The sequence below is a fragment of the Rhea americana genome, unplaced genomic scaffold (genome assembly GCF_003343005.1).
Source record: "Rhea americana isolate MKP2758 unplaced genomic scaffold, rheAme1 scaffold_65, whole genome shotgun sequence".
NCBI lineage: Eukaryota > Metazoa > Chordata > Aves > Rheiformes > Rheidae > Rhea > Rhea americana.
This window is the reverse complement of record NW_028186812.1, coordinates 2,324,836-2,340,013: the sequence shown is the minus strand read 5'-3', so window position 1 is coordinate 2,340,013 and position 15,178 is coordinate 2,324,836. Positions and strand designations below refer to the sequence as shown.

Below are 15,178 nucleotides of genomic sequence, written 5' to 3'. Positions count from 1 at the left end.
ATATATAATCATGTTGTAAGATCTGATCAAATATGATTAAAAAGTATTTTTTAAAACCTGTTTATACCAAACCATGAACCACAAATGTTGAACTCCCTTGGAGGAGAAGGTATATTAKTTCTATATGAAAACATACAATTTTATAAATGTCTCTATAACAAAAATTAAGAAAATCCATTTTTTGCTAGACATTTTGTCTTCTCATCATTAAAAAATGAATTTTATTTACTAATCTAACTTGTAGAAATGAAGATAAAATTGTGCTTTTAGAAGTTTATACAGCACAACTAAAAGCATAAGAGGTTTACATGCTATTGACAGGGTATGGGCTAGATGTACAAGTGCGTGAACAAAAACATCTCCAAACATTTCTTGAAATTTCTGATGACAAGTTATGCATGTAAGTAGAGCCACAGGAGAGCTGAAGAGCCTCATCATGTCATAAGATGTTAAATAAGGTGCACAGATAGACAGATAGGCCTCACTCCTACATGCTGCCCTGTGGGAGCAGACTCTTAGAGTCAAGACAGGAGTCTGCCCATGCAAATCAGGACCTTAAGCCATGTAAATCCCTTGTATTCATGGTTGTTGACACCTGTTTTGTACTTTAAAAAACAACGTTCCTTTGTGTACACAGTTTTGTACCTTACTGACCTCAGAGTCTTTAAATTCAGAAAACAATTACCTAGATGTTTACATTAAACTTTTGAGTCACTAGGATCAATGCAATTTATCTCATTTTTAAAAACAAGCAAGTGCTAACTGTTTACAAAATATAAGCTTTATAGTGCGTGTTGTGAACTTCCAGCCATAACAGTCTCCTGCTCTGATTTTTTTTGGTTCTTCTGCCCYTAATAAGGCATAAAATGCAGGAAGATGCACAGTAAAAAACATGACAAAACCCAATATCTAGCTGGATACAAATGCTTTTTAGAATCTACATCTTTAAAATCTGTAGATTCACATCTCCAAGGTTTAAAAACAAACAAACAAACAATAACCCATTGCCTGGCAATGTATAAATTATTACTGTTTTGCATACAGCAGATGGTAGCTATCTGGGGGAATGGAAGATTGTGTGTACAGCTTCATCACAGCAGTACTCATCTAGCAGCTGTTGCTTCTTCACACTTTTCATCTAATTTCAGCTGTTTTATCCAATGAATGGATGATATTACAGAAATAATTATTCAAATTAATAGTCTTACTAAAAACAAATAATGTGATTGGAATAAAACAGCCAGCAGGATAGTTAGTAGAATTTTCCTGACACTTACTCATAAAATTTAAAACATATTTGTATATATATGCATATATAAATATTATACACATATATATACACAAACACACATATTTGTATGCACACAATTCCAACAATTAGTTAAAATTTTCCATTTTATTGACATTGTGATTATACTTTACATAATTAACACCAAAGTAATTGAATCACTTATTTTCCATCTTTTCCATTTCTATTCTAATTCAGATACACAATCTCTCCTACATTTTCTGATTAAAAAGGTTAGAATCTTTTCCTATGACTATGATATAACTTTTCATTTCAGTTTTTCAGTTCTACAAAGTGAATTCATTAAAAGTAAATTATAAGATGCAGTAGAAGATATATTACAGAATATACATTCCACTGCAATTTCCCATATCATAGTTGAACATTAAATATATTCGTAATTTCAAGCAAACAAAATATCGTGGGATATCTGTTTTACTGCTAGCTTATTAGTATTTCTGAAGTCATCTAGGGCTTAAGTTCTGAATCAAATCACATACTACAATTTTTTCAGGCATGAAAGATGGAAAAAGTACCAAATCTTATGAGATGACAGCAGTTTTTAGAATGAAACRGCAGTAAACACCTACCTCCCTGAGGACAGGATCAGTGATACTGTCCAGGTTCACAGAGCCTTCATACGTTAGGTAGTGGAAAACATTGAGTGCACGCACTGCTTCTGGTCCTCGTTGCTTGTAGCCAAATATAAGGTCAATCCACTGATGAAGCTGACATGATACAAACTCACTTTCCAAGGCCTGCAAATGAAATTCAGAGTTAGGTAGTAAATTCCAACTCCAATTTCATGCTTAAATTATGTCTTATCCTCTCCCATCAACTGAGGAATCATAATGGACATGATTAGATTTCTTGTTTAGGTTTATCCAATGTATTTGAAATCCTTCAAATATTAAAAAGTAAATATAATTATATTGGGAGAAAAACTGAAACCATATTCTTCATCTTTTGTTCAGCTTTATATCAAGTTAATTTTCTTTTTCTCAGCTATTGGGTTTCTCTTAGGTACAAGGGTTTTAATTGTTAGTTTTTGGAGTTGACAAGTAAGCTAGGTAGTTTGTCAGGAAAATTGATGGAAATGAGAAAATTTCAAAGCCCCAATCCTCCAACTGATTTTCCAATTAGTTCTAATTAGTCTTAAATATAAAATGGAAACTTAAGGATTAAAAAGCTTTATTAGAAAAATTAAATTCTGACGTCTGTGTGAGTTGTCACTTAGTAATTTCTCAAAGTCAAAAAGCATTTTTCACACTCATTTTTGATATTAGGTTGGTTTAATAGAGAAAAGACAGGCCATGTTTAGCTATTTTAAAAATGGATTCAAGGATTTCTATTCCATTGCTCAGCATAGGGAAAGAAATAAATTCTAGCCAGAGGAAATCATGATAATATTACCATTGAGTCGGATCCAAACAACCTGCCTTTCTTAGACATTATTGGCTGCATTATTGGATATCACTGCCTGAACCGGCTTCTTCAAAGGCTGGCAGCATTATACAGTTTCTCCTTGCTTCTCTGCCAGACTACCTGTCTTAGTTTCCCACGGGTCTGTACCTACATACACAAATAATTTCCCTATGAAGACTCCTAGAATGTATTTAAGCCGACTGTGTAACATTAATGGATTTGTTTATTATGCATCAGTTTAAATAATAATTAAAGCAAATGCATAAATGTTAATGTATGTAAGTTGATGCAATTGTTATTCAGTTGCGACACTGCCAAAAACAATTCAGGTGAAACTAAAAGTCTTGTTGAAAACCTCAGTAAATCTATATCTGAGGGAACTTATCTATTTGGGCTCAGGTTTCAATAAATGTCATTCTTAGTTGGCCCCACGTGCCTGGGGCACCTTCTGAGCAGGGCTGCCACAAAGCACCCATGCGCAGGATGGCAAGGCACGCCAAGGTGGCGTCCTGGCACACTCACTTYGTCTTCTCTAAAACTACCTTAAGAGAACTGTGATAAATGGGAAATGATATTAAAATGAAAATTCTTGCTCCATTATCAAGATTTTTATGTGGGTCCTTGCCTGAACTACATCAGAGTCCTAGCCTTGTATTGTGTCATATACCTAGTGCCCCTCAACTCAGGGACAGAGTTAGATCTGGGAACTAACTTCCCATTAGTTTGTTAGGAAACAGAAAATTCAGCTATTAGTAGATTGATCTTGCTTGATTAACAGATCTRTTGTTACTGCAGTAGTTTAGCTTCTTTATGGCTACTGAGTTTTGTAGAACACMGGATCCCCTTGTGCCCACATGCAGAAACAGAGCTGTAAGTAGAGCAGACATAGCACAGTAAGATGACAGCCGACAGTGAAGTACTGTCCTGATTTACACTGATTTCACTATTAAAATTTATACAGGGTGAGGTTTATACAGCTATGAGCATCAGAGAACAGAAAATTAGGTGGTGTGGGGACARCATACTTTGTAAATTTTATTATAGCCTTTTATTGTTGAGCATGTTGAACATGTTATAATTTATTCCAAAAGAAGAAAGYAAATCTGAAAGGTCTTCTGTAGAGGTATATAAAGTAGTGTTCAAGAATACCAATTTGCTATCAAAGTGGTATGAAAACTATTTTTTCTAAACATAGCTAGAATTCAACCAAGTGCATGGTTATCTGGCTAGTTCTTAGAGTGAAGGTATTTATTCACTGTGTATTTAGTAGAAAATTGGGCTCCTATATTAATGTTTCTGGAAAATAAAAYCAGCATTAAGATGATTTATTATGTAAATATGCATGTTAAGTCTACCATTGCTCACTGCAGACAGGAAGAGCTGGCAGCAACCCTCTATATTATATTATCTAATACTTTTCATTCTCAAAGATTTGTGTGGTTTATTTGTTTTCTTTTCCAAGAAATTCTAGTATATTGCTACTAGTCAAAGGAAATTGTTTCCAGCTAGGACAAGGTTTCATATCTGCTCTAGGAAAGTTTAAGTTTTGCAGGAAGATAAGCTTTGGAAAAATCTTTTTTTTTTCTCCCTCCCCCATTTTACATGGCAAAGGGCAGCTTCAAGCCACTTGCAGAAATAATCATCAGCCATGGGGCCAAGTGATGCAGTAACCACTGGGAGCAGCCCCCTGCCCGCACCCCACACCGCCGGGGTAGCAGCRCGCAGGACAGCTTCCCCCGTCCGCCTCCCTGGATCGGTCATTCCCAGCACATTTTCCCCCTAATGCTCCACTTGGAAGAAGAACTCTCTGTGGCATGCGGGAAAACTCAGCCCTGTTCTGCCCATCCCAAGGGAATGTTATTTCTGAGCAAAATGGATGGGGAGGATCACTTAATAATCACTTCATAGTTGACCTGTGCCTCTGTTTTCAAGGGCTAAAGTTCAGCAGACTACAAGGAGCTACAAAGAAATGTTGCAGAGAACCACGTAACATCATACGGCATCATATGCAAATTGTGACTAATAGTATTTACATAACATTAATACTATTTAATAGTAAATGATATTTAAAATACTATTTAGCTTCAAAGCATGTCTCCCAGTAAATGAAGAAATGCCAGCTCCTTAATTATATTGTACCTGATATAGTCAATAGCTACATGATCTAATATAACCTTTTCTATAGGACTTTTATCTCATTCAGCATGCAGGATGTTAGCATGCAAGGATAAAATTAAGTGTGCCAAGGCCATCATAAATAAAGCATTTCCTAACTTTTAAATGCTTGATTTTTAATGTGCTTTTGTATATAATTAAATTTAAAATACAGTTTAAAGCCTRTTGTCTTTCTAACATCTGTCTTGGACCAACTTATAGCTGACAGCCTAATCGTTCTCTTCCTTCTCTGAGTTCTGCATACTTATAAGCATTTTTTGCATCCATACATATTATCTATTTGTTAATAAAGTAATTCATGGAGAAAAATGTTAGGTTTTTGTTTTGGTTAAAAAGATCATCTTTACTTCTAGAGAATGCAGAACATTTCAGGAAAATGACTAAATTTTTAAACATATGCAGATGCTATTTAAAGGTAGGACAGTAAAAATTGTAAAAATAAATGCTTGGGTTAAATCAGTATATTTCACACATTATCTTCTCTAACATCCTCTTCCCCCCATTAGGGAACTTGAATGTCTACGTTATGTTTCCCTGAGGCGCCTTTAACTTGCATGACCAGCCCTTACTCAGCAGCTTGTCTTTCCAGGGAAGGTCTTACTGACACTGGCAGTTTTGGAGAACTTACTTCTAYTTCACACGGATGAACTGTTCTTTAATAACTTACTAAAAAACAAGCTATTTTTTAACAGTAGCATGTCATGTCTTCAGTCCCCAATTCTTTAAGCAGATTGATTGTACTGTGTAAGTCAATGCTTCTTTAAAGGTCTGCACACTGAAATGCAATAACAGATTTGGGGAAATCTCCAAGGGTTGAATTTAATTGTTTTGAACTGAAAATTTCAGAGTGCCACACAAAATGGGAAATCCAAAGACTTATTGTCAGCGAGGCTGGGCCTGAGTTATAGGGTGCAATCATAGATGGGCCACTGAAAAATGCCACGTTGTATGCAGCTCTTGGTGGGAAACAGGATCCTGATCCGTGCTTTCCAGCCGGGCCTAGGTGGAGTCTGGATAAAACTCCTGCCACTGACATGAGGTCTGCTACCTGGCTTGCCTGTACCGCTCACAAGTACTTCTCTTAACGCTGCTCATGCAATTTGATACCTATAGGATCCTCACYCTAACTTGCTCTAATGCACAGACTGCTCCCTTTTTCTTGAAGTACCTCCTGGAAATTTATGACTGTTCGCTGTTAACAGGACATGGCTTGGTTTCTCATGGACAYGCAAGGCTCCGTAAGGACTAGGGTAAGGGAATTTTCTGCACAAAAAATAATTGGTAGGTACAGTAGCAACAGCATACAGAAAAAGACAATAATGAGAACTTTAAAATAGGCTGATTATTGCCTTGCAGAACAGTTTTTGAGAACATTTTGGCTTTAAAGTAYTTTAGGGGCTTTTAACTTTTCGGGCATTTTTTCAATCTGAAATTTAAGAAAGCAAAAAAAACATAAACTTATATACATTATTATTTAAGGCTTTTAGTAGATTCTTACCGTTAGATAAAAATGAGCTAATATCTTGCTTGTTTTCTATTTTAATAAAAATATACAGAAAATAATTAGAGTTATATTTTGACACTCTCTGATGGCACTTGTTTGGACCGCTGTTATGTATTATTACTGTTTCATTTTCAAATTGTTATATTCAAGTCACAGTACTTTTCCATAGTTTTTCTTTTGAGTAAGGAATATATTACTTTATTATTTTAAATGTAAGATTGCTCAGTGGTGCAAAGCACAGTTGGAGGCTTATAGCTAGCGGTGTCCCCCAGGGGTAAGTACTGTGGCCAGTCTTCTTAGCTTATTCACCAGTGACCCGGATGAGGGGACAGAGTGCCTCCACAGCAAGTTTGCTGATGATACCAGACTCGGAGGAGTGGYTGACACACCWGAGGGCTGTGCTGCCATTCAGAGAGACCTGGACTGGCTGGAGAGCTGGGCGGAGAGGAACCTCATGCAGAGTCCTGCATCTGGGGAGGAATAACCTCTTGCACCAGTATAGGTTAGGGGCTGACCTGCTGGAAAGCAGCTCTGCAGAGACAGACCTGGGGGTCCAGGTGGACAATCTGACTATGAGCCAGCAATGTGGCCCTGTGGCTATGAAGGCCAATGGTATCCTGAGGTGCATTAGGAAGAGTGTGGCCAGCAGGTCAGGGGAGGTGATCCCCCGCCTCTGCTCAGCCCTGATGAGACCACATCTGGAGTACCGTGTCCAGTTCCGGGCTCGCCAGTACCAGAGAGACAGGGAGCTCCTGGAGTGAAACCAGTGAAGGCCTGTTAAGATGATTAGAGGACTGCAGCATTTCTCCTATGAGAAAAAACTGCAAGAGCTGGGCCTGTTTAGCCTGGAGAAGAGAAGACTGAGATATCTGTGTGTATAAATATCTGAAGGRAGGGTGTAAAGAAGATGGGGCAAGGCTCTTCTCAGGGATGCCCACTGATAGGATGAGAGGCAATGGGCACAAACTCAAATACAGAAAGTTCCGTCTGACTATGAGAAAAAAATTCTTTACTATGAGGGTAACAGAGCACTAGCACAGGTTTCCCACAGGGGTTGCAGAGCCTCCTTCCTTGGAGATGTTCAAAAGTTGTTTGGACAGGGTCCTGGGCAACATTGTCTAGGCGCCTCATCTTGTGCAAGGGGCTGGACTAGACGATCTCCAGAGGCGCCTTCCAACCTCAGTGATTCTGTAAGATTACCAGGAGTTCTGAATCTKCTATTATAAAATCTGCTATTCCAACATCCTTCTAATATATAGGAAGGGGTTAAACAACTGTTTAGTTATGAATTTCCTTTATTTTTAACACCATCTTTTTATATATCATGATCTATAAGTCAACATAAATCCAATTTTCTTTCACCTCTGGCTTACCTAACCTGTTCTCGAGGACTTATCTGCTACTTCAGCACTACAGGCTCTCAGATCTGCTGAAGAGTTGATTCACCAGGAGGAAGAGCAGAGACAGAGAGAAACCTCATTAACTTTATCAAGGCTGAGGAATATTCTGTGTTACCCAAGAACACAATGCTGTCCCTCATCTGTATCACAGCTGCATCTGCCCCGCACTTTTCGACCTGTAATTCCTGACTTGTTTCCTTCCCCTCCAAAGCCATATGCTGTCTGTTTCTCCAGTTCCCACTCCAGTAGGGGTTCTTGCTATTAACTTATACTATAAGACAGTAAACTATAAGCTATATATGGATATATACAGCAAAGTATTTTTAGCATATGTATACAGTATATATAACTATGCATAGCTTATATTATAGCTATGCACTACTATAGCTATTAGCTACTGTATTAACTCATTTCTTGCTTATTCTTGTTAACTTCTTGTTCTTATTAACTTAAATTCATTATGTTCAAAATATTTCTTTAGAAGTACTCCACGGTACTTTTTGATCTTGCTTTAATAAAGCATCAGTTACTTTATTGTCTCAGCCTACAGTCTGAGCTTTTCTTGTTTCTTTTCTTACATTCGCATACCTAAGTAGCCATGAATTGTGCAGATTTTCTCAGTCCAGTATTTCAATGACTCATCTGACATTTTGTGGACTGATTATCAACACAAACTCTTAACTCTTGCCATAAAATAAAACAGGAAACAGTGAAATCTGAAAATAATTTTGTTTGTTTAAACAAAATATTTTAAAAAATGAAGCAGAAGCATATCCTACAGATTTGGGTTGTTTAGGGATGTTTGCAGGGAAACTCATCCTTTACATATGAAACTTATGATGTAAGTAGACTCTTCTGCAGTACTGAAAGTTTCAGAAAAAAATTGCAGCAATTTCCAAATTCAGTTGAAACCCCTATGAGCTGTGGATAAATTTAATTGCATTAAGAACAAATGCAATTGTTCTTGCAATACACAAAATAAATTCAGACAAACTACTACTGATGAAGTAAAATAAAATCATATCTACTGTTTCTCTGGTAAAAAAGGAATGTCAGCTTCTGCTGAATGGTGAGGAAAAAAAGATAAATCTTCCAGAACCTTACAGCATGGAGATTTAATAATATATGTATCTAATGACTATTCAAGAAGCTTTTTAATTATGAAATACTGTGCATGCTTCTGAGTAGCCAGGGAGCAGTAGAAAAAATAAAACTGGTGGCAGAAGAGTGCAAATAAATCACTTCATAGAAAGAAATACAATTCAATCTTAACAACAGAGTTATGTAACAGTGACAAAATATGTATTACAAAAACAGGACACCATTTAGACTCTCAGAAATATCATTCATAGTCAATGCATTTTACTCAACATTGTAATTTGTAATTTAATATGTGCAGAAAGTGTAATCAAAATATCATTACAATTAACTTTGAACTACACAATATTGCATCTTTTGTTTCCAAACTAAAGAATGCTTATTATAAAAGCTCTGCTTCAGTGTTTCACAGTGCTGTTCCCTGCCTTGATTTAGCACGCTTGACTTACTGACTGAATATGTTCTATTTCTGGCTCTCAGGGCTGCTCTAAGTCTGTGGGGATTGAGAGGCTGAGTAGGACTACAGATGCACATCTGTGGAAGGTTTTGTGTGTGGTTTTTTTTTTTTTTTTTTTCCCCTAGTAAACCAAGAGATTATGATTGATGAGCCCAGCATTAGGGTAATGTTATCAGGGACACTTTCTGCCTCTGTCCTTTCTGACATCACCGAGGTCAGACCATAATCATGTTAGCATTGAACATAGGGCTTTATTAATGTTTCATGAGTAAGTCCGGCGTAATCAGTCTAGCTTTGTATGGATAAATAAAACTGCTACAAAAATCCCTGATGTACACACTGAGTGCTTTAGAATCTACTGTAATCAGTCTTAAAAGTAACCAGACTGAATATCTTTTCCAGGCTCTGTAATAAGTCTAATTTTCAGGAGTTTAATGGAATTGCTTTTGGTGGAAAACCATTTTCATTTCGACTTCTGTGTTTACTTGGGAACATAAAATACCCAACAGAACAATCAAACAGAGCAGTCCCAAGAAAACACTTTTTAGCTTGAACACAATTTTAGTAAAGTATGTTAACTACTTGGCTAAATTGTTATGTCAATTTATGTCACTATGTCTCTATGATGTTTTCTACAGCTATTCTGTACTTGCTTTGCTAAGTCTCAGTATGCTGAAATTATTGCTGCCACTTAAAGAAAAGGTTTACATTTATAATTGCGTAAGTAGGCTGTATATAAAGATTCGTATTTACTCCTATACAAAATTACACTACACATGTRACCGAGGCAAGCAAAAAATACATATGAAGACATGAGAATATTGTCAGCTGGGAAAACAAGAGCCCTCTCTGCAGCACCACACAGGATGCTTTTCCGTGAAAGGAAGTGACTAGCACTGATTGCATTAGACAATGGATCAGGTTCACACTTGAAATATTCTTCCCTTTTATGTGCTTTTCCTGCAAACTTGTTCTCTACTTGCTTTGCTAAGCCAYGTGGAAATTCCCTGTGTGCATATGCTTGCTGTTTTACACCTCAGCACCCACGCATTTTTTTTTCTTGAGATAGATTCTTGTGTAACACCCAAAGCTTGGCCTAGGGATGACCTAACTGAATAATACATCTACTGACCAGTTCAAAACATGGACTCATAGATGAGTTAAGGAATGTTAAACCTCCAGTTTGTTTCCTACGGCACATTTTAAAATATTTTGTCCAGTCTATTTTTAGTGCTCCAAACAAGAAGGTATAAGCAGTTTGTTCCATGTGCTAATAAATCCCTATGTGAAGAAGTTTTTCTGATAAATTATGACACATTTTAGCTTTCAAAATATAATTCCATTACTTCTTACTATACATGCTATCTACATTTTCATAAAGGGATTATCCTACTTTAGCTACTTGCTACTTCTATATGATAAGCTTTATAACAAACTATTTGCATAGCATGCTCTTTAAACATTTCCAAGTTATTCACACTGTTTCTATCCTCTGAACTCCATCCAATTTTGAATACTACTTCTGTCATCTAATTGCCCAGAAATGAATCCAATAATCCAGGTGCAGTCTCAAAAGGACCATAGAAAGGTACAACTGTTTATATTCTCTGTGATGCAATGATTCTCCACAGATGGCCTCAAAATACACTTGTTTTTCTGATGCCGTGTAGAATTAGAGTGCTATCTAATGTAATTGCTGTTTATTACTACCCTTCCCTTGCTTCTGCTCTCTTTTGGTACTATTTCTGTTTCCAGAGTTCTGCTTTCCATACCTTTAAATCTTTCCTTCCAAGGCGATTTTCAGTGTATTTTCTGTACCTAATTCAAATAAATGTATACCTCTTTCTCCTAATTCTAATAATTCCTAACTTCATATCATCTGTGAACATCATCAGATTGCCCAGTTGAGGATAGCATGGGTCTGTGGAGAGCCAGACTTTAACTACTGATCATGCTCTTGCTAAGACTAGATGCTGGGATGGATAAAGGCGATGCAGAAAATGTCTCCAGGCAAAACTATATCATAACAACATGATGCTCACATCTGTGGGGACACAGAAAATATAGGAAGGGTATATGATATGTCAGTGAGATCATTTCTGATTTTAGGAATCCGAGGAGTGCTCAAGAAGTTGAAGCCAGTAATTCTAACACTACTCTGATCTTAACATAAGTTTGTCTATCCTGTGGCAGTCTGAGCATACTTACACACATATGGAATCAGTCACTAATGCTMTGACAGCTTAATATTTAAAAAGCATTTCCAGCTTTTAACTACTATCTTTTATTGAAAGTATGGTCCTGAAGGGGTGTAAATGCTATACCCTGAATTCATGCAAGCAGCTGTTCTTCAGCAGCCATAAACGTCCCAGCACCACACCCCCTCTGTATTTTCTCAAAAGCAGAAATTGCACCACAGAAATCAATGTCACATCATGCTCACGTTCAAGTATTCTGTTATCACAAAGTGCCTTTTTTGATCATATTAATTTTTCCACCTTTGTACTTACAAAAGGAAGGATGGAGAAACACAGTTTAGGATACGAGAAGGCGCTTTCTGTATAAAATTTCCCAAAGGGCGTCATTAGGACGCATCTCTCATTATTTTCCCCAATAGGTGGCAGTTTGTTTATCCTTTTTCACAAAGGTCTCASACCAAACCTATCTCCCTTTGTTCTTGCAGATGTCAAAACTAAGCCTCTGGTCAGCTTCAGTGCAATTACTCCGGGGCCCTGTACAGGTTTAGCCACAACCACAGGCTGAAAATAGGCTCTACGCGGTGGCATGGGCACTCCAGAGACACACTTACCTGTGATCGTGTTCATCACCCTGAAGTATCTAGTGGAGAATTGCAGCCCTTTTAGTGGCCCTCTTTTTTGCTAGTAATATTGCATCCAAATTTAGTGCCAAAAGCTGTGACAATTACTTGTTTTTTTTTTAAGGAATGTTACAATACATGCAGCTACGAGAGGAATCAGCCAAGAAAAAGAAGGAAAATATCATTCAGCTTCTTCCTGCCAGTAAAGGACTACTCCCTGGAAAACATTCCTTGTGTTTCGTTTTGTGCATTTCATATGTCTCAAGCAACGAGGTTGCCTCCGCTTCCTTAGGAGACTGCTATGCATATGTCAAATCATTTACTGTCCTAAATACAGGACACTTCTAAATCATGGACATCTAGGAATAAGTTTGTTTTTATAATATTCTGCTKTTCTTTTGAACTTCATTTGGCTATTTTTTCCATCAACTCCTGAACAATTTCCCTTAAATATACAGTTCTTGAAATTAAATTGCCAAACTGATCATAAGAAAAACAACTCTAGTAGATTTACAATGCTACCACAAAAGCACCATAGGGAATGATGTACAAGCTGAACAGTTCCACAACTGTATGGAAACAAATAGCTTGAAAGAATGTATGAACAACACAGGTAAAACACATTCTAAGGAAGATCCATTTCCAAGGTAGAAATTGAGCTATTGCTGGTCTAAACATCTGAATATACCTTATTTTTCCTAAAAAATAACTAGAAACATTCCTATGTATTAATTCTATTATTACCACATTATCTGTAAAACTAAACAAAAATATATAATATAGAAAAATGTTTTTCATGCTAAAAATTCTGCAGACTTCATAGTGATTTACATCAGAGCAATTCTTTTGCAAAATTTGTTCAGATGCYACAGTTGTTGGTTTAACTCTGAATTTCTGCACTTCCAGTTCATTTCTTTTGACCTAGCTTCAGTCAAGTAAGGAGTATACTATTTCTTTCTATATACAGGCATTTATAACAACTTTTTTCCTTGTAGAAGACAGTCAGGAGGAACAGCCTGAATTTTTCAGGCTGTCCTGTGTTGTTCAACTGATGCCCATCTGATGCCTTCTCATGAGAGAATAAATAATTAAATTATTTATTGTTCATTATTAACTTCATTCTTTGGGCACATTAAAGGAAAATCCATTGTAAAATACAGAGTTCTGTTAAGCAAAACAGAATGAAAACTCTCTTTCRTTTTTTATTTTATTTTTTAAACTTTTAGCTCTAAAGAGGTTTGACAAAAACAGCAATAGGTTAGTTCATCGAAACACAGACCACATAATTCAGGCTGAACTAAAATGCTGCTTACCATCCTGTTGATACGGACAAAGTCTTCAGGCTTCTTGGCCCAAGGAGGGAGCTCAACATCATTCACAACAACTTCATCTTCTCTGACTCCTAGATTATAACCATTGCTGTTGACAAACATCTCCGGTAGGTAGTAAAACTCTGGAATTAACTCCTAGCAGGGAGAAAACACACCATGTAACTTTACCTTTACACAAAGATGCTAAATGATGCTGCCAAAATCAGTCTCGGTTGTAGTCGCCATTAAAACATTTCTGTCTGTCTCATGTTTCTGCGAAATTTTATAATCTATTTTTTGTACTTTAGTTCAAAAATACATATCATAATGAAATATTAGATAATATTTATTTTTTCCATATTTGTTTTCATAAAAGATATAATTTGGGAAAAGCAGTACATATCAATAAAACAGATTAGGATAATTCATAAAAAACCTGCATGCTGAACCTTTAATACTATAAATATGTTGGGTTTTTTAATCACTATTTAGCTAAACTTATTCAAAAGGAAAAAAAGTTGCTAATATAACACCATTTTGGTATATTTCTCTTTATGYTTAAATTGCATAAGAAAAGGTGGTAATTTGGTTATATACATAAGGAAATACAATTCAGGGTGGATGAACTTTTCTACTTTAAGAAAATTTCATCTCTATTCTACTATAGGAAAAAATATGGAAAGAAAAAATGTCAGTACAGTAAATGCCCTTAAAATTTAAGGGCATTTAATTGTAATTTAAATTACATTTAAGCTGTGAACATTCATTAACTGAGTAGCAAAGATCATCTACAGTGTATTATTGCATTTGAGATAAGTTTTCCCAGTTTCTAGGATAGTTAAATAGAAATGTGATTGTTTTTACATAACAACTATCTTTATTTGCTGTCGTCTATTATTTAAGTACTGAACTGCAACAACAAAAAAGCTTTAAAACCCGCCATCTCTTTTCTAATAACCGGATATGGCTTAAATTCACTAAATTAAGTTGTTAAAAGCATTATGGCATTCAGTTGTGTAACATGATCAAAACTGATGACACAGCACCTGAAATCTGAATCTCTTTGTGGTCCTTTCAAGGACTGCAGACACGCAGAGTGTAAAAAAGTTACTGCAGACACAAACTTGTCTAATTAAATCTGATCTACAATTCCATAGAGAACAGAGCAGTTAAAGCATAGATGGTTCTTTCAAGTTTAATCACTAAAACCAAATATATGAATGTGTTAAAATTGTAAGTATATTTTAGGGAGACAATTTGCTTGGGTTCTTTACATTATTTGTAATATACCACAAACAATATGAATTCAGATTAAACTAAAACATAATGCCAAACAATATCTAACTAGTTCAAAATACTAATCAAGTGAGCCTGAGATTGAATTAATAGCTCATTATAAAACATGTAATTTCAAAAATCCCCAAACATTAGAAAATATTACATGTGGTAAATTGTGAACAGGATCTAAAGCAAAGCCAAACAAAAAGCAATTCTGAATATCATACAATGTCAGAAGAAAGCAGATTATTTGACTGGCAGTCTTAAGTTTGGTTATATACCACAAAATTAAAAATATATATATTAAGAATTTATTTAAGAAAATTTATTCAGGGTATTTCAAAAAGCAAACTTCTGCCTTTTCCTCTAAACAAAGCTCATTATTGCTAAGGTTCTTTTTTTCCTTCGGTCTATCTAAAAAGAAT

General features: G+C 35.9%; 1 protein-coding gene across 1 annotated transcript in view; it reads right to left on the bottom strand.

The window, feature by feature from the left end:
• NBEA (neurobeachin) overlaps nucleotides 1-15,178 on the bottom strand; it is a 519,273-nt gene that overhangs the window by 44,638 nt on the left and 459,457 nt on the right. The window contains exons 48-49 of the mRNA XM_085320669.1: nucleotides 13,479-13,631; nucleotides 1,879-2,046 (exon numbers count right to left, since the gene is read on the bottom strand). Coding sequence (XP_085176795.1) covers nucleotides 1,879-2,046; nucleotides 13,479-13,631 — 321 coding nt within the window. The remainder of the gene's footprint in view (nucleotides 1-1,878; nucleotides 2,047-13,478; nucleotides 13,632-15,178) is intronic.